General features: G+C 38.0%; 1 protein-coding gene across 6 annotated transcripts in view; it reads left to right on the top strand.

Moving 5' to 3' along the window:
• Positions 1–455: 455 nt before the first annotated feature.
• Positions 456–24807, top strand: part of SLC24A2 (solute carrier family 24 member 2) — a 162307-nt gene continuing 137955 nt past the window's right edge. For 4 of the 6 annotated variants that reach the window (XM_038170482.2, XM_038170478.2, XM_072030917.1 and 1 more), the window contains exon 1: positions 2358–3427. In XM_038170482.2, coding sequence (XP_038026410.1) covers positions 2495–3427 — 933 coding nt within the window. In that variant the 5' untranslated portion in view covers positions 2358–2494. Of the gene's footprint in view, positions 587–2351; positions 3428–24807 lie in introns of those variants that run through there. The other 2 variants (XM_038170481.2, XM_038170476.2) reach the window with 1 other exon arrangement.

Below are 24807 nucleotides of genomic sequence, written 5' to 3'. Positions count from 1 at the left end.
CAGAAAAGGAAAGTTCTGGATCTAAACTTCTCCTGTTTTCTAGGGTGTTCGGTGACCCTTTATTTTCCTCTGAGCCAACTTTGAAATGCAGTTTAAGGACATTTCTGTCCCCGAGTACATCACCGACGATTAATAACTACCAGTGGACACGTCTCCTTCCTCAGCACCGGGACCAAAATGCAGCATCCTTTTCCCTCATTTCCTGACCTCCCTCCGCACAACATAAGGGGCGCGCTGATGGGGGAGACGCTGCTTGTATAAACCCACCCCTCTCCTTGAGGATCAGCACTATTCACCTCCACCGCCTCACCCAGCCGCGGGGGCGCACGGCGCCCTCCCCACCCTTTCCCTGCCGCTACCCCAAAACTGCCCCCGGCCGGGAGTCGCAGGGGGGGGCCCAGACACCCCCAGCATCCCGGGGCGGGGGCGGTCCGCTGCCTGCCCCGCCTGTGCGGGGCGGTGCGGGGCGGTGCGGGGCGGGTCCCGCGGCCGCCGCCCGCCGCAGACAGCGCGGCGAGGGGCCGCCAATGCCCGAGACGGAGCCGGGGCTGGTGGCGGTGCGGAGCGCAGCGCAGCGCACCTTGGGGTGAGCGCCGCAGTGCTCGGTCGGGGCTGCGGCTGCGGCGGTCGCGGGGTCCCCGCTCCCCGGACGGGCTTCCCCGGGGGGGATGCTCGGCCGCCGAGGGGACGGGAGGGGCAGCGCCGCTGCTCTCCGGGACTAGTGCCCTTGGGTGGATGTTCCCTGGGCTGGGCAGGCTCCTCGCTTTGGGGAGGAGAAAAGTTTTTGGGGCGCGGAGCGGTGCGAAGTTGGGTTAAGTGAGGCGATGCGCTGCGGCAGGGCAGGGGGCGCGGGGAGCCCCCAAGGTGGGAGCCGCCGTGCGCCCTCTGGGGCGAGCTGCCCCGTGTCGTGATTTATCGGGATGCCGGGGGGTCGGCCCCTCCGCCGCCAAGGGTGCGCTGCCCGCCCCGTTCGGTGTTTTTACGGCAGGATGGTGAGCGGTAACTCTCAGGTGGAAAATAAAACTGTCTCTGCTGCGGTGCTGCGCCTTGCAGATGGAGTATGTCTCTATGACATCTTAGCATGGGAGCTGTGCGTAAAAGAACAGGAAAAGCTGCACGTGACTGAGTAACTTTTGTGTAGATAACTGTATAATAGTTGCAATTCTCTATCTGAGAATACAAAATCAGTATCTTGTATATTTTTCAGTATTCAGCTTTTGCTGCAAATGCCTTGAATAAGTGATGTAACAAAGTATTTTTGCAGAGTAATACATACTACTGATATTCAATTTTATTTATAAATTATTTTATATTTTGTATCCTAAAAAATGCAACTTACTATGCATAATGCATATATAACTAAATTCTGCGTTATATTGTTCAAATTAAGTAATCAAGGCACCTGTTATCATTCAACAGTTTTTGCCTGTATTAGAAGTAATGTTGTGCTAATATGCCTTACTCTTGTGTACTTGAGTAGTCCTCCCACAGTTTCATTCTCAAAATTGCAGGGTCAAGTCTTGTGAAAACTTAAAGTATTTTCTGTAACGTGATCTGAAAGACAGGCACTGTTAAAAGACACTTAACCACGGGAGTATTCTTTGTAACTTCATACTGTTATAAAAAAAAAATGTGGCATAAATCAAAACAAAAACAGAGATGAATGAAAATTTCATGTTAGCTAGTCCGAGCTAGTGTCCTAGGTCTGATCAGAAGCAAATTGAATTCCTTCTGTAAACTTGGGTAGATTTTGCAGGGGGGATTAAAGAAGCTGCGTATGTGTTAGATCTTCATTTTGATTCTGTTCCAACAGTTTAGTGTCTTACCCACACATCGATGACCTCTATGCACACATAACATTTCAGTTAATACTGCCTCAGGTACATAGAGGTCTGATGAGATGCTTGTAACACTTTGATTGCTTTTTCATACATTACTGCCCCTGCATTTGGGATTTGAACGTTACATGGTCATAGTAGAAAGTAATTACAGAAGGTGATAATCTTTGGTGTAGCTGATAGAATAGCAGTTTCTTCATTTTTTTACACAACATCTGGGCACAGTTTTTACTTTCCACTAGGACTTTTTGTCATCAACGGAGACCTAATGCTGAGCAGTGGCTTTTGAGAGGCATAAAGTGATCTGAGTATTGACAGGCTTTTATCCATCGGGTTGCTGCTGAAACAAACATGCTGTTGCTGTGTCTGATGGGATGAGCCAGGGTATTATGTTACAGCCAGTAACATTCCGCTTTAAATTCTAAATTTAACCAAGTCTGTAAATTACTTTTTAGAAGCTTCTAACTGCATGCTGTTTTAGTAATGTTAATGATACCTGCTTGTCCTTTTTAGCATGAATGAAGAAAATACTTCCTACGAAGAATAAAAATACTTGATGGTGGGAGAATCTTTAAAGCACCTTTACCTTCAAAGCTGGAGAAGAGTATGAAGAAACACTCCATCTGATTCCCTGAGCATCTCACAAAGAACACAGAATGGCTCATTGCAAAAAAACTGTTGTTAGTGTCTTGGAGGAGTGGTGTTTGAAGGAACCACTGTTTAGTTGCAAACAGCACCAGAATGTTAGGAAAAAACTAAGACTGATAAGAATAATAGGGCTTCTCGTGAGTGTAGTGGCCATTAGTACTTTCTCTCTTTCAATTAGTGCCTTTTTCAAGACAGAACCACATAGCAAGGTGTTGGCCAGCAGCCTAGATAGCCAAAAGCAGGTGCATGGTCACCAAAGAACTCTGTTGGATTTCAAGGAACAGAATGAAGACGGTGTTCCAGATCCACCTACTTCTATGAAATATGAAGCCGAGCATGGCAATGCAACAGATCATGCCAAGGGAGAGTACCCGGAGGACCTATTCTCTCTTGAAGAAAGAAGAAAGGGTGCAGTGATCCTCCATGTGATTGGAATGATTTATATGTTCATAGCCTTAGCCATAGTCTGTGATGAGTTCTTCGTTCCTTCCTTGACTGTCATCACTGAAAAGCTGAGTATATCTGATGATGTGGCAGGGGCAACCTTTATGGCTGCTGGTGGTTCAGCCCCAGAACTCTTCACTTCTTTAATAGGAGTGTTTATATCCCACAGCAATGTTGGCATTGGGACAATAGTGGGATCTGCCGTGTTCAATATCCTGTTTGTTATTGGAATGTGTGCTTTATTTTCTAGAGAGATCTTGAACCTTACTTGGTGGCCACTCTTTCGAGATGTGTCATTTTACATTGTTGACTTGATCTTGCTAATCATCTTTTTTCTGGATAACTTAATCATGTGGTGGGAAAGCCTAACCCTCCTGACAGCGTATTTTTGCTATGTGACTTTCATGAAGTTCAACGTTCAAGTAGAAGAATTGGTGAAAAAATTTTTAAACAGGAACAAGGTTGAGAAGGTTACAGCAGGAGATGCTGAAGGAAAGGTTGGTCAATTTTTAATGAGCATATATGTAATAGCGGTCTTATAAATGCTGAGTCCTTCCTTGTTGTAAAGTACTCAAATACAGTATAATAAGCAATATAAGAAGTTCTGTGTTTTGCTAAAAGGTCTTTTTGTTTAATCAGTCCAATAAGATCGAAAATATAAAACATGAGGTAGCTTCCTAGTAAATCAATAGCTTTTAACTTCAGAGTGATCTGAATTGCACACAAAGCAAGACAAAACACCAGCAAAAAGACATAAACCTATATTCAGCATTTTGACACATTGATGAGGTCTAAGATAAAACAGTTTTTGTTTTCCCTAAGCTTCTGGATTCAGCAGTAGCAATAGCTGTGGAGTATCTCATGACTCAATCTGGCTTTTTAAAGGCTGTTAATGCACTTTCTTCCTCAAAAAAGCAAACACACTTGGAGCAATATATAAAGTTTCATCTACCGATGTTGATATAAAATACTAACTTCAGTTGTAATTAGTGGCAATTATGTGAAAAAATATCTCTGGAAAAATGGTGATCCTAATGGCAGAGTCTGCTGTTTAATCGGGATGGTTTTCCTTTCATAGTATTTGCAACTGAGCAAACTAACTTTTGGCCCCATACTTGGCCATAAGTAAAGAAGGGAATTTGTGCACAGTGGGGCTCAGTGGGTCTTCAGCAGTTACCGTCTCTTAAACAGACCTCTTCTTAAAAGAGGCTATATTTAAGGACACTTGCAGTGGAACCCATAAATACTTACATTTGCAGACCATTAACTGAATGTTTAATACTTAAATCAAAGTGCCTAGTTTTATATGACATTACGGTTATTCATCAGGTAAGTGTTTTTGTTTTGTTTAATTCAGTAATTGCTCAGAAGGAAGTGTTCACTCTGGTTGCTTTCTTTTAACACCCCATATCAGTGCTTCAGAAAAGACAATCTGGTGGCATAAGTGCACAGATATATAAACAGAAGAACAGAGAGACTGAGCTTCTATAACACAACAGAGACACTACATGCCTATAACTTACAGAATACTGATGATTCTGCTTATATGCAGAACTTTGAAGGCAGGTATTGATATTTTAACAGTACAGACAGGTGCTTTCAGTGTTGGGACTGAAACCACTGAAAAAAAAAGAAAAAAAAAAAAACACATCAAAATAAAAAACATAATATTTCCTCTCTTTCTCTTTAAAAATAATAATAATAAAAAAGTTTCTAATCAAATTTGACTCACACTTGGTATACTTTCTTCTACTTTCATATCTTCCTTTTTGTCCCATTCTTCTTTCAAAATCAGCATGCTCATCTTTATCTTTCTCAAAGTGTGTAATTGGGATTTTAAAAGAAAATGAAGAGTGAACACCAACAAACTATTTACCCTAATGAATGAAATGCTTCTTTAACTACATTAGTTGGGTGCTGAATAATGCATTATTTCATGGTGCGTTGTAAGTACTTCCACACATTGTGCTAAACGCGTGTAATAATAGGAAGAAACAATGGTTTATGAAACAACAGTAATCAATGAATCCACTATCATCTGTCCGGAAACTGGATTTGCAGGCTGTGTGAATTCATAACTGGTCTTAAACAATAGTCAATATGCAAATCAACTAGAGCTGAATAGAATAGCTACATACTATGGTAAGCATTCAATTGTTTTCAAATGAACAGAAGAATTAATTATTTGTAAGTCAAATTGAACATATGATATTTTCACATTGAATAATCAGTTTAGGTACTTCGACTTTAAAAAAGTCAAGCCCATTCACTTTTGGAACACTCATTTATTGTTTGATAGGTTAATTACTTAGAGTCTATGCCTGTTAGAGGTGCACAGAAATCAGCTGGGAATGGAAAATGTGAAAACTGTCTACTTTTCTTAAAAACTCAAGAGTTGTGTGTTGTGTTCCATGGAGATTTCTTTCATGAGTTGATTTCAAGTTAATTAAAATAATAAAAAATATGTATTTGTAAATCACTAAGGAGTAGAGAGGGGTGGAAGAGTTGCTCTAATTTGATTACAATTTACCTAAGATATATTTTCTGCCGCCTGCTGAAAAATAGCTCCTAAAGGTATCAGACTATGTCTTTCTTTTAATAAGCTGTATTGTAAAGACATATTTTTGAATATTTGGCTAACATTCTGAATTATAAGTATCATGAATGAGTATTCAGTTGAACAGAATTTAGTAGGATGAATAAACTAATTTTCTGATAACAAGGATGTCACGGATGATGTTCTTTGGAAAGAATCTCCCTAAAGCTCTGTATTCTGAAAAACAAACAAACACAAAAATGATATGATGAAATGCGTAGGATGTTCAGCACTAAAGTTATTGCCTAAAGCGAAGAATAAAACATTTCTGTAGTTTGAGATTTGGAGCCTAGTGGTGAATGCAGTGTGCCCTTATTTCATAACTAGTGGGAATTAGAAGCACTGCAGAAGTGATAGTCTTGGCTTTTGGACTGTTTTCTGCAGTGTTAACCTAGATTGCTCTCAGTCATCAAGAATGCAGAATAAAATTGTGTATAATCAAATTAGTATTTCAAATACAAGCTTTCCAATCTTGATTGTTTCTAACAGAAATATTTTCACATTTTTACCCCCTGTTAGGACAGAGAATTGCTAGGCAGATCTGGAATCTGTGGGTTAGGTTGCCTTGGAAGAACTTTATTTTAGGAGTGTATAGAAAATTCTGTTCTTTTGTCTAACCTGAACTACTTTTGCCTATCCATTTCTGATTCTGCTGTTGCTAAAGAGGCAAGTGGTCTGCTAAAAACATTACTGCCATATTTATCTTTAAGATGTTGTGTTGTAATCTGAAAGCAGCTCAACAAAGTTGAGAGGTCTAAATAAGGCAACATAATGCTGGAGAGTTGAAGGGTTAGGTGGCTCACTGGCAAACAAGTATTGAAGAGCAAAAATCTGAGCAGGTGAAAAACCTTTGGGATATTAAAATGCATTTTGATATTAAATTCAGTACTTTTATAATTTTTCTTGAAAGGTTGAAGAAAGATTCACATTGTCAACAAAATATTTTCCATGAGAAAAGGTCTTAGATAAGAAATGATTTTTCAGCTTAGCCATTGTGTGTTGTATGTGCATTCACAAGCTTGCCAGAATGCGTACGTATCTCTAGATGTTTATTAGATTCCTTTCTCTCCCATATTTGAGAATTAAAGGTTGTTTGCTTTTTTCTTAAATTCTGCAAGTATTCAAACTTACCTACTTTTTCTAAAGTTACATCATTTTGTGCATCAGTTACTTGTACAAATGTGAATGAATATTGAATGCTCAATGTGAATTTCATTGTGCTCATTATTTTCCTGCACAAGCTTTCAATCAAGTAGAGTTCAGATCCTTAAAGGAGTACAGGTTCAGAAAAAGCTGGTAACTGGATTTTTGGCAACAGTTTGATGACACTAATGAGAGCAGAGTATGGTTGGTTGGTTGGTTGTTTTTTTTGCATTTATAGTTGGTTTTGTCTTGCTGCATGGTTTTGTTTGAACTGTGGGTAATCTCCTGCCCTATCACACTCCAAAGGAAGTTTAACAGAAGTTTGATACTAATGAACTCCAGAGATCACTGTGAAAAGAGTGGGAAAAGGAAGGAGGAAAGATGATGAAGAAAGGTATTATGAAAGGACAGGATAAAAAACAGACAGCCAAGTTCTACAACGTAGGGTGGTACATGCAGTCCAATGTGGGTCCTTAATGGGTGTCCCTGAGCTCTGTGGACTGACCTGAACTTGCCCTACAATAGGTGGTGCAATCCCACCACCAGATACTCTAAAAGTCTCTTCCGATCTATATAATACTTTGCCCTCCAAAAGTCCCTTCCAACCTGAGCTACAAGAACAGATGAATTTTGGGGTCTGGGAAGGAAACTTTGGTGATAATTCTATATCTTCCTCAGACGTGTGAAGGTGTTTAAAAACAGAATGATGAAACCATATGAGGCACAGGAAGAAGAAAATTGAGAGAACTGAAGTACAAAGTTAAGTAGTTAAAAACAAGGCTTTTTTTGACTTTCTGTTGAAGGCCTCAGTCTTGTCTTGGTAGTCTCTAATGGCAGAAGCATGTTGAGTAAATTAAATCACAATAAAACATTATGTAAGATTTCAGTTTTTAAGTACTTTTTCCTTTAATGTAGCATGGAGATCATCACAAAGATACTTGAATGTGATCACTCGGTAAATAGCTCAAAACAGTTCTGTTTGGCAACTAGGAGAACAGAATGAGAGTGGAACAAGGATATTGTGCAATGACATCTGTTTCACTGAGAGTACTGTTTAAATAAAAAACTTATGGTATATACAAGACAGTTATGGTTTTTTGTTTGTTTGTTTTGTTGGTTTGTTTTTTTTTGGTTTGGTTTGGTTTTTTACATTTATAGAAGACTGCATTTGGAAAACGAGATATTTTTTTTACCAACAAGACATAGTTTGACATTATTTTATTGCCAGTTTTGTTATCTTAAGAAACCTGAATAGCTTGTGTGTGTGTGTTTATGGATTTTAAAATCCATACCGATCCCAAGTGTTGTGACATTGTATTTAATGGCAGTATTTGCATTCTAAAGGAAAGACTGTTAACACTATTTTTAGGTAGTTCTTTACTTGCTGGCTTTATTAGTGCCACATGAACGAAAAGCTGGAATTTGCAAAAGGTCTGAGTTACTTGTAGTTGTTTTGAACTGCTGAACAGTTCTTTCTCAGGGCTTCTTGCTGAATCCACAGACCTGGTAGCTGCAGCTCTATCTATGTAATACCCTTTCTTCTCTAACCACCAACAAAATACTTTTTTTTTAGGTGGTGTTTCATAGAAAGGTAGGAGTTTTATTCTACAGACATTTCTCGGTTCGTCTGCTACTGCAAGCACATACGTGAATATAGAGCTATGAGTATCTGAATCTTTCATTCTAATATGTAAAAGATGGATGAATTGTGACATGTACTTATTTAGAACATGTGCATCATCACAGTTCTTGTATGTGTTTTGTTTTGATAAAAGCCTATTTTTGTATTATATTTTATTTGCTATTTTTTGTTTAAAAAAAATAAATAGTTACTTCCGTGGTACTTTAGTGTTAGTCCACTGGCAGTAACTGTTATTTAATTTGCCTTGACCATTAGTGCTGTTGACGCAAATTAGAGTTATTACTAACATACCTAAAGCCTTCCACATTAAATATGTAACCATTACTACAGTAAAACTGATACAATTTTCAGTTTATTTTAACACCTCTCAGTAATTTATTGAAGACAAATCAATGATTACAGTGATTTTCACCATTTGAATTTCTTGGTTTTGTATGTATTTGTCCTGGTAAATAGCATAAAATGACAACGTGGAAATGCCAAGCAGGTTAAATGTTCTTAAATTATGGCCATCCATTAAGATTGATTAAGCAACCTTTGTTGATTAAGCTGAGAAAAGGAAAATCCTGCCATCTTTAACAGCAAGGGGAAAATGTATCAATACAGTTTAAAATAAAAAGCATATGTAATTAAAAAGAAGTCAGGATATACTTCTTAGAGGCTGCATAAAACCAGCTGTGTTGGCAAATTTTCACCATGCAGTCTTTTAGAAGAACTCCAGATGTGATTGAATCCTCTGTGCTAGAAAGTGTAATAAAAGAAAAAAAAATGCTCTCTCAAAGTCTGGGAAGCATATAAATGCTTTTCCTTCTGACATCTCAGTCTTGATTACTTTGGTCCAGATCCTCAAGAGGATGTGGGATACTGTAGGTGGAATTTCAACCCCAGTATCAGAATACAGGTCCTCAAAATGTCTGCATTCTTTATGGTATTTAAACACTGAAGGAACTTCACTTTTCAACAAAGATATTCTGATGCCGTAGGTTTGCTTCTGGGCTAGCTCAGATATATCAGACCCAGGTGGAGCACTGTAGTACTGCTTTTCCATTTAACCCACATTCCTCTACTTATCTTCCCTGAGTTGGTTCTCAAAATTTACCTCTCAGGCTAAGATTGAAAGCTTTAAATTTTTATTTTATTTTATTTTACAAACTGTTCAGGCTCTGGTGGTGAGAGTGTTCAACTTTTACTCAGTTATGTGCAGATCTCCCCTGTTCACTACTCACCTTATGTAGGGAGTGCTCTGCTCATTGTATAAAAGCTGGGTGGCTAGGCACATCTGCCTTTACTAATTTTTCTGGCCATATTTTAACCAGTGTATCCAGGTAACCATGAAAGCCTATGTCTTCCTGGCCTGCATCAGAAACAGTGTGACCAGCAGGACTAGGGAAATGATTGTCTCCTTTCACGTGGCCCTGGTGAGAATTTACCTCAAATGTAGTGTTTGGTTTTGGGCCTCTCACTACAAGAAGGGTATTGAGCTGCTCAAGTACGTGCAAAGAAGAGCAACAAAGCTGGAGAAGAGAGTAGAAAACAAGGCTTATAAGCAGCAGCAGAAGGGTTGTTTAGTCTGGAGAAGAGGAGTCTGAGGAGAGACTTCATCACTCTTTCCAACTACCTGAAAGGAGGCTGCAGCAAGGAAGGTGTTGGTCCTTTTTCTCCAGTGACAAGTGTTAAGACAGGAGGAAGTAGTCTCAAGTTGTGCCCAGGGAGGTTTAGTTTCATAGAATCATTGAATATCTAGAGTTGGAAGGGACATACAAGGATCATTGAGTCCAACTCCAGTCTCTGCACATGACCACCAAAAAAATTAAATCATACATCTAAGAGCATTGTCTGAACACTTGAACTCTGGCAGGCTTGGTGCTGTGGCCGCTTCCCTGGGGAGCCTGCTCCAGTGCCTGTCCACCTTGTTGGTCAAGAAGTTTTTCCTAGTATCCAATATGAGCTTGCCCTGATACAGATTCACACCATTGAGTCCTAATACTGGTTATCAGAGAGAAGAGATCAGCCCCTTATATTGGGTATTAGAAAGAGTTTCTTCACAGGAAGTGTGGTCAAGTATTGGATTGGGCTGCATAGGGAAGTGATAAAGTCCCCATCCCTGGAAGTATTTAAGATACTGTGGATGCCTCTCTGAGGGTTATGGTTTGCACACAGTACTTGGTAGGTCAGGCTGATGTTTGGACTTGATGATCTTGAAAGTCTTTTCCAACCTCGATGACTATGAAAAAGCAATATTGAGCGTCATCTGTTTAGAGGGGGTTCCTGTCTTCTAAACTGTGCGAGGTGGAAGGTGCATCAAGGACAGTAGCTATTGCAAGACTGAGGTTGCTAGCATAGGGTGAGTTTTGGGGTACAATACACTTTAGAGTGGCCTTAGCTTTTCTGAATGGTGATACTCCCTAGGTAGTCAGTGGTATGTGGCTCAGGTGCCAAAAAATTAGGTGATGCCAAAAATTGATGAAGTGCTTATGTTCTGCCAATGTTCTGAGGTTTTGTTGTGTTTTTTTTGTTTGTTTGTTTGTTTGTTTTTTAGCATGAGTTAGTGTTCCAGTACTAACTGTAAGTGTATGGGAACAACCCCTTTTTGAGTCCTTCCTCTTTCTGAAATTGTTTCCAAGAACTGAGTCATTTTGCTTCTGTAACTGTAGAAAAAGATTATAACTGATTTGAATTTGTTACTGTAAGATACATAATATGTTTATCTTGAAGAAAGCCCTATAACGAAAATGGATGTGGAAGTAGAGAAGTGTAATGATCAGGTGTGTTCTTAAAAGCAAGTTCTGTGTCCTACTTGTCTGGTGTTTGTTAAAAGCCAGGCTTAACCATAAAAATTAAGGACCTTCTGTGCAGAAAGCTTTTGACAGCATTAAACCAAAATTGAACAGTCTGGGTTCCTGTAGTCTGTTACTTCAGGTTGGACAGTTGAATATTTTATGAAGATGGTGTAAGGCAATGTGGGATTTAGACACTTACTAAATTATTACCTCTTACAAGCAAAAAAAGTAAAAAGCGCAGTGACTGCTTTCTGATAAACAGTAATAAATAGAGTACTGTTGTTTCAAAATTCAAAACTTGAACTACTTCAAAAAAGCTTTCCACAGTCTTTTCAGAAATCCAAAGTCTAATTTTTGTCAGGAGAGCAGACAGAGAAAGTCTGAAAGTTTACACTTTAAGACTATTCAAGCCCAATGCATATTGGCAGTGTTTAATACAAGAAATATACACGTTTATCTGTATATCTGTATATCACAGATGGGAGGATGTCCTAAAGATGAGTATGAAAGTTACAGCTACAATAGCTGTAACATATAATATAAAAAAATAAAATAACTGTAACAATTAATTAAAGCATCTCTTACCTATTTAGCAAGCTTTGTTGTTATTTATGCAAGAAAATTTAATGTAAGGAATAAGACGTAAATTTCTCCACAGTCATCTACAGTGTTTTGCCTGAACTGCAAACTATGCACTAGTGTGCTGCAGTGTTTCCTTAAACTAGACCAGCCATATTACATTGCATTTGAATCAGTTCTTATTGAAGTATTGCTTTTTATTAACTTTATGTCTGTATCCATTAAGCTATGCAGCAGATTCTTGAGATTCAAATTCTTCCTTGGAACTGGCAGCTTTTTAGAACTTAAAATGGGAAGATAAAGCAAAATCAGATAACTGTCATAAATTGATTGTGCACAGATCAGCTGTTATGTGTCCCAAGGTGAGAGTTGGTCTCATTTAATTCTTCTCTTTGAAATTGCTAGCCTCCTTTATCAGGACAAATTAGTAATGCATAGCTTAGACCTCTTCTTACAGAATACTCTTGATTCTATATTGTTCTAATGCAGACACAAAATATTTTAACCGCAATTGAATTGGTTATCACAGTACTGAGATGATAATACAGTCTCCACCACACTGGGTGCTTAGACAACTGTATGAAATTACATTTCCTCTCCTTGGTAGCTCATGGTGGAAAAAGAAATGTCATTCAAAGTGCCTGGGAAGAGGGATATGATTCATCATGTACATAATTTTATGTACATTGATATATGCTTACCATTCTATATAATTAGCATACTTTCAGTCCTTTTCCCATCATACAAGCTTTTACTGAGTTGCTGATTATTTATTCCACATACATGTCCAAGATAATTTGAAGAAATAATTTATTACTTTATATGATCTAACATCAGATCTGAGCAAATATCAGTCGGTAGTGTACAATGATGTTGCTTTCTGTTAGATACATGTATAGTAGGACCTAAGTCAAAACTGTAGGCTTGGTGCTTTATTTCCCTATCTGGGAAAATAGACAGACTCAACAGTTTTGGTTAAGCTTGTTTTTATGGTGAATTTTGGTGTGTTAAATGCTTGCAGTTGTATTGCTAAGTGCAGGTCATTGTTACTAGCAAAATGAAAGTCCTAGTTAGAGCAGCATTAGGGGATACTTTTCTCAAGTATTACATTTCACAGAAAAAAATAAATCATATTACATTACCACATATTTAATTATTTCATACACAATCTCTGTTAATTTGAGGAAATACAATCACTGTTTGCTGTCACTGGTGATTCTTTCTTGGTCTACATGTGTTCCTATCTGAAAAGAGGAAATGAAAGAATGCAATCTTGGAAAAACAGTTGTTGCCCTAGTGGTAGTAGAGTTGAACCCCATGTACCTGGGAGGACAATGAAAGTTTTAAGATGTGACCATGTACTTGTTTCAACAGCAGGTGAAGGACTCAGAGCTCACATTGCCTTCAAAGTAGCTTTACCTGTCCGCGTAACTACTTCTCTGTCTCTGTCAGCAATGGCTCACTTTGGGCAATCTTCCCGTCCCTGTCAGAGGCAATTTTATTAGGGCAGCTTAAAGAATAGTTACTGATCAGTTACTGTACTTTGCATTATTCCATTATTATTCGACTATCCTCGATATCATTGAAGGTTTATTTTATAACCATAAGTAGCAGTGACCTTGGATGACTTTTTAGGATGAGTGTGTGAGAACAGGCTTAAAGGTGTATATGTGATGGTATTAACACCCCTTTTGAAAAGCTGCACAGGAAAGGGAAAGAAAAAAAAAATTGGAGCAAAACTACTACTTGTTCAAGGAAGAATAAAGATACCAGAGTATTCGTACTGCATTCTCCTCTGACGATCATAAATTTTTCTCAGGGATTAATCCTGCTTTATCACCTCTTAACTGCTTACTGCTGGGAGTCGAGTCTGAAGTCAGTGGTATTACCACTGACATTTATTGCGTAACCAGCTAGTGTTAACTTTTCACCCTCTCACATTGCTGTAAAACTGCTCTAGCGGATATAGAGCACTAAGGAGGAGGCATGTCTGCTGTCACAGCCTGTGCTCAATGACCTCCAAGGCATGGTCTGAGACCTGTCCACTTATATAGGCTTTTGCCTGAGGGACAAGGATGAAGTCTGTGGGGTTTGTAAGGATAGAGGATGAGCATCTTCTTTTGGGATTAATCAAGTGTTAATTTTGTTAGTTAATTAATTTGTGGTGCAAGCTCTTATCAAATTGCCAATCAAATCCTTTTTGTTTCTACCCAGTTGGTTCCAGCACAATCACCAGGCTATTGCCTAGTTAAAATTTTATGACAAAAATATGTTTGAATAGAAAAAAATCAAAACTCCAGAAGCTGCTTTGTCCATGAGTAGGGAAAAAAGTTAGAAATAGTTCATATTATTGTTACTTACACATTTTTAAACCAGTTACCTGAAGTAATTTAAAAGCATCCCTCTATATAGCAGCTAATATTTGTTTTTGTATAATTTTATTGCTATTTAAATATTCCTTTTCTTCTGCTTCATTCTGAGTATTCATTTTATTTATCTGCTATATTCTTGTATTAATTTAGAATGTTTCTGGATGGAGGCACATCATTTTGGAAGGCTTCACCTTGGCTGGATGTTTAAATGTCAGTGACACAAATAGTTACAAAAATACTCTCTATATTGAATACGATGGTATTGAATTCTCCTGTTCAGGAGGAATTTTTGACATATACGCACCTTTGAAACACACACAGCTAGTTTCTTTGCAGATATTACAGACAAAACACCTAAATCTCCTCCCACTCAAAACCAATGACAAAATTCCTCTGAAATTTAGTCAGAAAACGATTATATACTAAATTAGAGGAATTTTGCCATTGTTTTCTGTTCTTAGTGTCCAGGATGAAATTACTGCTTGCTGCCACACAGAATCCTACTTCTAAATGTGATAATGAGGTGATTTTGTAAACTTAATTGTTGCTTTCTCAATCTGTGCTGGATCCATCCACTGTGCATGAGTATATGTGCAGACACCTACATGCATGTTTGCACACATAATCATGTGTCTGGAAAGTGCCATGTAGACCATATCAAAGGTAAACGAGATATGTTGGAGATCTGAAGGATGACATTTTGCATGCTTTCTACATCATTTCAGCAGTCATCTGCCTAGTAATCCATTTCCATAAGTCTTACTCAAATATTTAAAATTTCCAAGGAGCACATTTCTCACTTTTCCCCAGACTAGCTGTCCACAGAAATATGTCTGCATTTTCTCCTTAAATGTGGACTCCTTCCAAGCAGCAAATCACTCCTGTTTGAGGCTGAAGATGTGACATACTGAACTATCAACATATTTTATTATAACTTAATACTAGTAATTCCTGCTATTTTTTGCCTCTATAGGGATAAAAACAGGAGGCTTGCATCACTGGAGAGAGATGATTTTTTTACTTTCCAGTGAGGTCATCAGGACTTGATTCTAGCACTGGAATGGCTGAGGACACTGTTCTTTACTACGTGACATTTCATACAGAGAAAAGGTCACTTTTTATCCAGAGAAAATAACCACAGCTGGAATTACCGTATCTAAAATTTGCTATATGTATATAGCAAGATAAGTAGGACTTCTGCTTGCTACATTGGATTACTGTTTACAAGAAAAACAATGGTCAGCATATTGACTAAAATGGTCTTGAGGCAAGGCAGAACATGTGGTATCTGAGAGAAAGGTGGTAAGCAAGGCAGTGATGAGGCTTGATGGAAACTAGCAAACAAATTGGATATCATATATTAGGCATTTCTTTAATGGCATGCTATTTTTTAAGAATAGATAAGCTTTGTAGCAACCATTTTTGCCAAAACTTTAAATGCAAACAGATTTCCTGCTGGAGAAGTCTTATTGTTAACGTTACTGTCTCCCTTCAAAAATGTTAGGGAAATATTATGGCAAAAAGTGAAGTGAATAAATTTTAAAAGTGAATAAATTTGTAAGTATAGACTTTTATGATCACAAATTGTGGGGATTTTTTCTTATTTGTCTGTGAGGGAAAGGTCTGTGCTGCATACAAGGTATATTTGAAGTTGATGGCAAGTTTTGCTGATGATTTTGATGGATGTAAAATTAAGCCCAAAAGTCAGGACACAGAAAATTATGATCTTTCTGCTTCTCTGATCCCTCTGTGCCACTGTATAATTCCAAGCCTCTGAGCTGCTTTTCTTCAATATTAAATCACCTCTAACAAACAATCTACGTCTTTCAGGCTCAGAGCAAGGAAAACAGGCTATGTCAGCTTTCTGTGCCCTTGGACTTAAACTGGAAAAGGGCATACAGTGCTTCACAGCCTGATCTGTCCAGTCGTGGGTGGGTTTTGGATTATTGATAGATTTCAAAGTAATTATTATATTGTTGCTGGGCCCATAATAGTCTAGTTGGTAAATGGCAATACCTTAAGATCTGGAGCTGTTTTCTTCATTGTATTCTCCTGCATCTATTTTAAAGTGTGAGGAAAACACAGTACTAAACACCAAATTTTTAAAGCACATATTTATTAGCAGTCAAGAATGGTATTCTGAAAGATGAAAGTACATTTTGAGAAATAAAATATTGTTAAGAAGAACCATTATTTCCTAAAGATCTGCCTTTTAAAATGATGCATGATTGAAACTGGTAAAGTGAATGTGTACATCTTCTGAATACAATGTAAGAAATAGTTATACACTTGTTTTATAGAATAATGATAGGAAAAAATAACATTCTAATTCTAGAAACAGATGTAGTTCTTTGGACGAAGAATGAGCTTCTTACAGTTTTTCTGCCTTATATTGTAGATTACTATGATGATGCTAAAGGTGTTAAATATTAAAGAAAAATCAATTTTTTATTTTATCTCTAGATGGCATTTTGATTCCTATATACTCCGAGTTAATTACTATTAATATTTAGCTTCAAATATGTACATTTTTGAATAATGTTTTAATGTGAATGCCTGTATGCCTGTCTAGTGGTAGGTCTTAATCTTAAAAATTAAATCTCATAACAGTAGTTGCCAATGTACAGATAGTGTAGTGATTTCTTGATAAATCCATGTTATTAGAGAAAGTTTAACTTTTCTTTTACATGAGTATCTGAACAGAAAGTTTGAACAGAAAGTCAAATTTGGGGCTTGCAAGGCTCTGCATCTAAAGCACTCGCAGCAGTTCAGATGTGACTATGTGTTGTCTTTTCTGAGACACCTCAGGTCTAGAAACCACCATGACCATTATCATTTGTAGAAGTCCATCCTTTTAGAAAGAAGACTACATATGTGTCAAGTCAGTTAATTACTTACTGGAACAAACAGAAACTTTCTGCTCTACAATTAGATAATTGTTACACATAGAGGCACATTTTTGTGAGTTGTACATGTAGAGGTGACCTCTAAATTACCTGGTCTTCCTATGGAAAGATAGTATGCAAAAAAATGAAAATGCAGGCTAATTTTCAGATTTAGTTGACCTGCATCCATAATTGCTGATGAGAAGTTCAAGACACCAGACAATTGTGGAATCTAACTCTTGGTCTCAGATTCATCCTGCTTGTCTGTGCTGCCTGATTTACATGTGTCTTCTCAAGTTACTTCTTTTATCAGTCCAGAGTATTGGGCATTTTAAAACTGTGACTTGGATCTTAATTACTAGGATTAGTTCTCTGCTGACCTGAAATTAGGCAAAATTAATCTTCATCATTGCCTACAGCAGTAGGTAGCTGAAGTCTGAAAAGCCTTCTCCTGTGATTTTATTGTGATAGCCTGAATACGTAACATGGTGTTCCCTTTCGTACCACCTGAAATTTCAGCTGTTTGTGATGAGGGTGACATCTTTTTTTATCGGGTTACCTTCAATAAAGTTTTGATGCAAAATTCTTCTTTTTCTCTGCCACTAAGCAAAATGAAATGCTTGTTCAGGTGTTAATCTGTTCTGTGAATATTCAGTTTGCTCCCTTTGGTCGGTATGTAGGTATCACTTGCAGTCCCAAAGAGGTTCAAGTGGCAAATAAGCTATTAAGTGAATCTTTTCTTACAGAAAAGTCACTGGCACTGCAGCCACAAGAGACTGCTAACTTGTATGGTTCATAGCAGATTTTTCAGGATCATCTGAAGAGGTATAATTTTAGCTTCCAGAGTTAAATTAACAGTTTGGTTCATTACATTAGCCTTTAATGTAGATGACTGAATATTTACAATGAATTAATTAACTTGTATACAACTCCTAAAATAACATGGAAATCCTTGCTAGCAGAATTCTGCAACTCCAGCCTCCAAAGGAAAAATGAGTAGTTAATTACGAAAATTCAGGTTACATTGTCCTTACTCCGTCTGCTTAGTATTGCCTTTGGAAGTTTGTTCTTCACAATTAATTGCTAATTGCTGTTTTCAAATATTTTACAATACTGTGAGGGAATAGAGCCCCATGAAAAAGCATATGTGCACAGTCCCTTAACAAAAGGAAACCACATTGCACTCGGGGCTCATTCAGACTTGATGGTTGAATTTGGGAAAATCATTTCATTTTCTATGGCTCAGATTCACTTAATTTGTAAAATGGATCTAAATTACTCTTAATTACCTGCCATCTTCGTTTCTGGAAGAAACACCTGAATGTCCTTGCTTGTAACACCCATTAAAGTCATCATTGTTACAATACCTGTGTATAGCAAGAAAACAATGGCATTTTCCCCATGAAATGATAGAATCATCTATCCCTGTTGCAGTGTTCTGACTACCAGCCTTTTTTTTTTTAATTTTTTTTTTTTTTTTTTACATCATTGAATTATTAAGGTGTCAATTGTTGTGTCATCATGTTTCAATATAGTGATGTAAGAGTAAGGTATAAGGACAGGAAGTAAGTAATGAGTCAATGAGTATTTTCAAAAAGTAATGTTCCTCCCTCTACACAAAGATTTTGATGCCACAACTTATTCTTATGCATGTGCTGTTTCATACTAATTACAGATTTTGTACCGTACATACTCTAGGTGACCCTGCTTGAGCAGGGGGTTTGGATGAGATGATCTTTAGAGGTCCCTTCCAACCTTAACCATTCTGTTATTCTGTGATACCACCATCCATTTACCATGAAGTTTACTGTCCTTTACTGAGCACCTATCTGAGATATGAATGGTCTTTATAAATGTGTGGGGTGGGGTGCAGAGGAACAGCAAATGCCAAGTCTCAGATGGTTCTCTCACGTCTTTTAGGGCCATCACAGGCTGCAATATGTGTATCAAATTCCTGACCCAAAAGGAGAAAAAGGGAAAACAGCAGGTTATGGGCTAGGAGTTGTGGCTTACCTGTTTTCCCAACATTTTAATGTTTAAGTTCTGATGTGTCAGGTTTGCCAGCTGCTGTCAGCAGTTGAGATTGCTGTGTCACTCTTTCCCAAAATGTGGGACAAAAAACACATTCTGGCAGCCTGTAAAATATCACACAGAAAATCACTTCCTGATGCCAAGAGAAGGAGAAAAATGTGTTCTTTCACCTCCAAACATCATCCAGGGATTGCATGTTGCACAGAGCTGACCAACTGCATGGGGATAGCTTTTGGTTTGCAATAGTTCAATACCACTGTTGGTTTTAATGGGTATTGGATAGATTCAGGATGCTAGAAGAACTTTATATAATCACATCATTTTCTGTGCAAAAATGATGTACATTAAGAGTTTTTTGGCAGTGAACGTTGTGACAAGAGAAGCAGGATTTTATTGCTTTTGATAGTATCCTGGACCTTGCTGACTTCCTGTATTGAAAGGAAGCTAATTTACACCATATTGCAAAGGGAACTCTGCTAGAAATTTTCTTTTGCTTTGTTTTTGTTTTCCCTAGACCTGCAAACAGAATTATTATTGTAGAATGTGGACCATGCTCCTAACATAAAAATCTTAGAATCATAGAATCACAGAATTGTTTGGGTTGGAAGGGACCTTAAAGATTACCCAGTTCCAACCTCCTGCCAAGGGCAGGGACACCTGGCACCAGACCAGGTTGCCCAAAGCCCATCCAGCCTGGCCTTGAACACCTACAGGAATGGGGCATCCACAACATTTCTTGGCAACTTATTTCAGTGCCCCACCACCCTTATGGTAAAGAACTTACTCCTCATATATGATCTAAACCTACACTCTTTTAATTTAAATCCATTCCCCCTTGTGCTATCACTACAATCTCTGACAAAAAGTCCCCCCCAGCTTTCCTGTAGGCCCCCTTTAGGTATTGGAAGGCCACTATAAGGTCATCCTGAAAACTTCAGGCTGAACAAACCCAACTCCCTTGACCTATCTTCACAAGAGAAGTTCTCCAGACCTTTGATCAGCTTTGCGGCCCTCCTCTGGACGCTTTCTAACAGGTCCATGTCCTTCTTGTGCTGGGGGCCCCAGAGCTGAACATAGGACTCCAGGTGAGGTCTAATGAGAACAAAGCAGAAAGGGAGAATCACTTCCCTTGAGATGCTGGCCATGATTCCGTTGATTCAGTACAGAATATAGGCTTTCTGGGCTGCAAGTGCATGTTGCTGGCCCATATTGAACACTGCATCAACCAACACCTCCAGGTCCTTCTCCTCAGGGCTGTTCTCAATCCATTCTCTGCCCAGCATGTATTTGTGCTTGGGATTGCCCCAGTCCAGATGCAGGATCTTGCATTTGGCCTTGTTGAACTTCATGAAGTTTGCGCAGGTCTGCCTCTCAAGCCTGTTTGGATGGTGTCCCTTCCCTCCAGGGTGTTGACTGCACCATACAGCTCGGTGTCATCAGCAAACTTGTTGAGGCTGCACACAGTTCCTCAGCTTACTTGAGTTTATGAAGCTAAATAAGATGAATATGAAGCTCTGTGTTGAGTAGAATTGCTCAGTTCTGTAAGCAGAAATATATGCAGAATATGTCTTTGTTTATGAATTTTATTTTTGTGAAAAATAGCACTATTTAATGTGGAAAAAATCTGCTGTCTCATTCAGTATGCATCCAAAATACGGTGCTAGCACAGGTAAAGTTTTACGTCCAGTGGATGAATTTATTCATTGCACAATATGTAAAAATAATTAAAAATAAAAATAAATATAGAAGAAATGTTTGTCATGTGATGGCATTGTCTGGTGATTGCTGTCAGTGCACTCTTGATGGCTCTGGTTAGTTCCACTTGGGCATTGTATATCCAGGGCAGCATGAAGCCGCCAAACTTCAAGGAAAAAATAGTTTCATTGAGATCAGAAAGTAAGATAAGATGCAATGCTGAAAATGTAGGCTTCCTTATCAGCAGAAACAGGCATCATTTGGATGCTTCCCAATCTTTTTCTTTGAAAAGGTTGTTAGCATCTCCAGTGCAGCCAGTATGTCGATGATATGTTTGTCATAAAGTAAACTTCTAATATTGCTGCTTTTATGTAAATGCTAGTCATGATTAAGAATGGTTGTAATTTGTTGGAGGCATTTCCAATCATCCATTTGGGGGCTTTTTGTGGCAGTTGACACATTCTTAAATGTTTGTGGCCTGGTTTTCCTGTTTTCACCACTTCTGAGTTTGTTGGAGTATAAAATATAGCCCACAGAAAATATGTATATAGGGATATGTAGAAAGCGAAAAATAGTTTGCTGAGTTTATTTCTCCGTATAAGGTTTAAAAAAAAAATCACATGTGAACAGAACAAAAATAAATCAACACTACGCCTTAAAGCATTAGAAAATCTAAATTAGTATTCTAAATTCCTCTTCTAAGACTTTATGGAATTAACGGTGACCCACTTATCAGCAGATCACAAATCAGTGGCCACAGAAATGAGTGATGGTCTGATATTATAAAATGTATGCATCAAGAGCTCAGACCATTTGTAAGTGTTAGGTCATTTAGGAGATGTGAGGTTTATATTTCTGCTCAGGTTGTTAAAAGAAGAGCTGAGGTTCGTTAAGAGAGAAGTTCAAATACTACCTCTGACATATGCAGTGATTTGCTGGTAGGTGTGCAGATGCATTTTAATTGGGTCCAAGATGCAACTTGGATATGCTGGGTCTCTCTCAGAAACTGAGAAAAGGACATATTTGCAGTATGCCTGGAGCATTTGCTCTGTGTGTAATGACAGCAGAGGGTTTCTACTTACCAAAAAAGAGAAATCAGCATAGCCAAATGTGTGTGCATTCCTGCTGTGATGTGTTCCCATTACAGGTGCATGGTAGTACTTCAGCAGAGAGAGCCATAAATAACAGAACAGCAGAACAATCCCTTCTCTCTTTCTCTCTCTCTCTCTCTCTTTTTTTTTTTTTTCCTTTTTTCTTTTCTTCTTTTTAATGTGTGTTTCATTCTATGAAAAAGCATCTGGTTCTCAGAGAACAACTCATCTAGAAGGATTTTATAAGGTTAGGGAGACTAAAACAGATATGCCACTCATCACACTTGCCTCCAGATAAACGTAATACTACACCAGCAACCATACTACCAGTTCTTCCATGATTAAAAAATTTTTAGTGAGTATTAAGAGACTGAAGTCAGAAAGACAATGTGTAATAGTGCCATCTGGTGACCTTCTTTCAGAACATGGAGTAAGAATGCATGATTCAACATACTTAGACACTTAGAAACACAAAAAGCCTTTTAAAACTATTTTTTTCTTTTTTCTTTTTATTATTATTATTATTATTTAAGATCCAAGCTTTCTCTCTCCCTCAGTGTTTCTGGGCTATTATGAAATGGTATGCATTAGCTGAGGGTGTGCTCTTCCAACGTTGGTATAAAATGTTGGAGGGTGTTTAGTTCTGTGGTAGTACTGACATTTGAAATAAATAGAACAATTTTTACATATCCTGATGGGCATATGTGGCTTTTCCTTTCAGCTAAGAACTGAAAACATTCATCAGGCTTGCTTGATCCTTATCTAATAGGGATTAAGATCCTGTTCAACTTCTCTGCTGAATAGAACAGCAGTAAAATGCAAATCAAGGCACCTAGCCTTGCACGAGAAGAGTTTGGAAGTCTGTGTCCTGGCTGGGCCTACTCAAAGGACAGAGGAGAAACCTGCTAATGTGTCTTCATCAACAGCAGATGAGATAAATAAAGATCTTAAACATTTTCTCCAGATATGTTTCCCACTTTCTCCATCTTCTCATTTTTAGAGAGGAGGAAAAAGGTAGTTTTGGTTAAGACCAAAGTGAGAGAAAATTAGTATATGTACACAGTAGTTATGAAAAAATATGGCATCACATTTCCTCCCTAGTAATTATATCCATTTGTAACAAGCAAATATGATTACTTCACCTGACCATGCAGCTAATTAGTTATCCAGACTGTAGTCCAGAAGGTAATAAATGCCAGCAGAGAACCATCATCTTGTACATCATGTACAACAGATAAGTTGATGCAAAGATCCAGATGTATGTGGGATGATTTTCATTAAGTTACCAAAGTTGCAGATACAAACACAAATACACAAATAAATTAGTGAATAGGCAGACTCTATTCACAAATATTATGATTTTAGTTTCCAGCTGTAGTAAAAAAAAAAAAAAAAAAAAAAGTGCAGCATACGCCTGTAAGAGTATTTTGAATGTCAAGATCTTAAATTCTGAAAGTCAGGCACCTGAGTTATGTTTTGGGAACATGAAAGACAAGACTGTTATAATTTCAGTCTTTAGCTTTCTTTTGTTTCAAGTGGTCTGGATCATATATGTTGCCCTTCTAAGTATGGACAAAAAAGTCAATCTTAGTTAAACAAATAGCTTTAATTAAAGTATCCCTAACAAGGCTCTACATTTAGAGTCATGCTGTGGCTGAAGGTGATAGCACCTCTGAATATTGTCCAGTCTTGTGTCTATTCCTCAGTCAGGGTCATTGAGTCACTTGAATCATTGATACTTGACTCAAGTATCTCCAAAGGAGGGAGACTTCACACTATTCCAGTGTCTGACCATCCTCACAGCTAGAAAATAAATAAATAAAAACTCCTAATGAAGAAATTCCTCGTATTTCAATCTGTGCTGTTGCTTCCCATCATTTCCCTGAACACCACTGAGAAAAGCCTGGCCCCGTTACACCCTCCTTTCAGGTATTTATGTAAATTCTGAACCTTCTCTCCTCCAGGCTGACCAGATGACTCATGTTTTGGTCAGATGACTGTATGATATCCTGACCACCTATAATGGTAAATGGGCATTTTTATTTATTTGTTTTTTTTTTTTTTCCTGTGGACCAATTCAGGAATTCACACTCTTTCCAAAGACTGAAAAATGTTGATATGTTGGGTCGTTATTGGAGATTTTTCATATCGGATTGTTGGTTTTCTATGAGCTGAGAACACTATTAATTTTATACAGATCCTCATTGCCTTTCTGTGACTGTAGGTAGGGTTAAAGAGCTATCACATATAATTCATTCATCAAATGAAAAGGAATCAGGAAATGAAATTAAACTGAGTCACACATACAGTTCCTGAGTCAAGGTAGCTAAATATGTCAGCCAAAATTCATGTTAGTAACCTCAGAGTACAGAATTAGCTGTTTTTCAGTAAGAATGGGCAGTATGTATTTGTTTGCTGCATATTAAATGTTACCAATGCTCTTACCACAGAAGAATGTTTTAGATTTTGCAGATTAAATTCCCCCTGTAAATTCCCCCTGATTTATTTCATCTTAAATAGCTGTTCATAAAGACAAATCTTGATCTGTACAGCACTAGATCTGAGGAAATTACATGTAGAATTGCTTTAACATTGGTCTCCTAGAGTCCCAGACGCCTATTTACAATACCTTAGAGAAAACATACACAAAACAGGCCATACAGAGAGGAGACAAAAAAAAAAACAACTAATTTACTGATGTCCATAAGGAGCATGACATAAGCCAGAGGAGAAAACAGTCTACTTCTAGTACATATGAAATGAGAGATTCTTATGAAATCAGTGTAGAATAGGGAACTTTTCTTAAGAAGCTACAAAATAAAGGATATTTTTTGAAAACTTTTTAACAGACTAAACCAGATCCTACAGCTCAATTGGGCTGTGTTGCATAGGAAAGCACTGTGGCTTCCTCTTGCTGGAGAAACTCTGAGTAGTCCAGAGCTGCCAGGAAATATTTGGTCCAAGAGAGCAGCAAGCAAGGTGTCCTTAAGCACCACTAATACCCGGTTCTGGGGAGGTGGTGTACATTATAGAAATCCTTTAATCTCTGATTTCTGTTGGTGC

The sequence above is a fragment of the Anas platyrhynchos genome, chromosome Z (assembly GCF_047663525.1).
Source record: "Anas platyrhynchos isolate ZD024472 breed Pekin duck chromosome Z, IASCAAS_PekinDuck_T2T, whole genome shotgun sequence".
Classification (NCBI taxonomy): Eukaryota; Metazoa; Chordata; class Aves; order Anseriformes; family Anatidae; genus Anas; species Anas platyrhynchos.
This window is presented reverse-complemented; position numbering and strand designations above follow the sequence as displayed.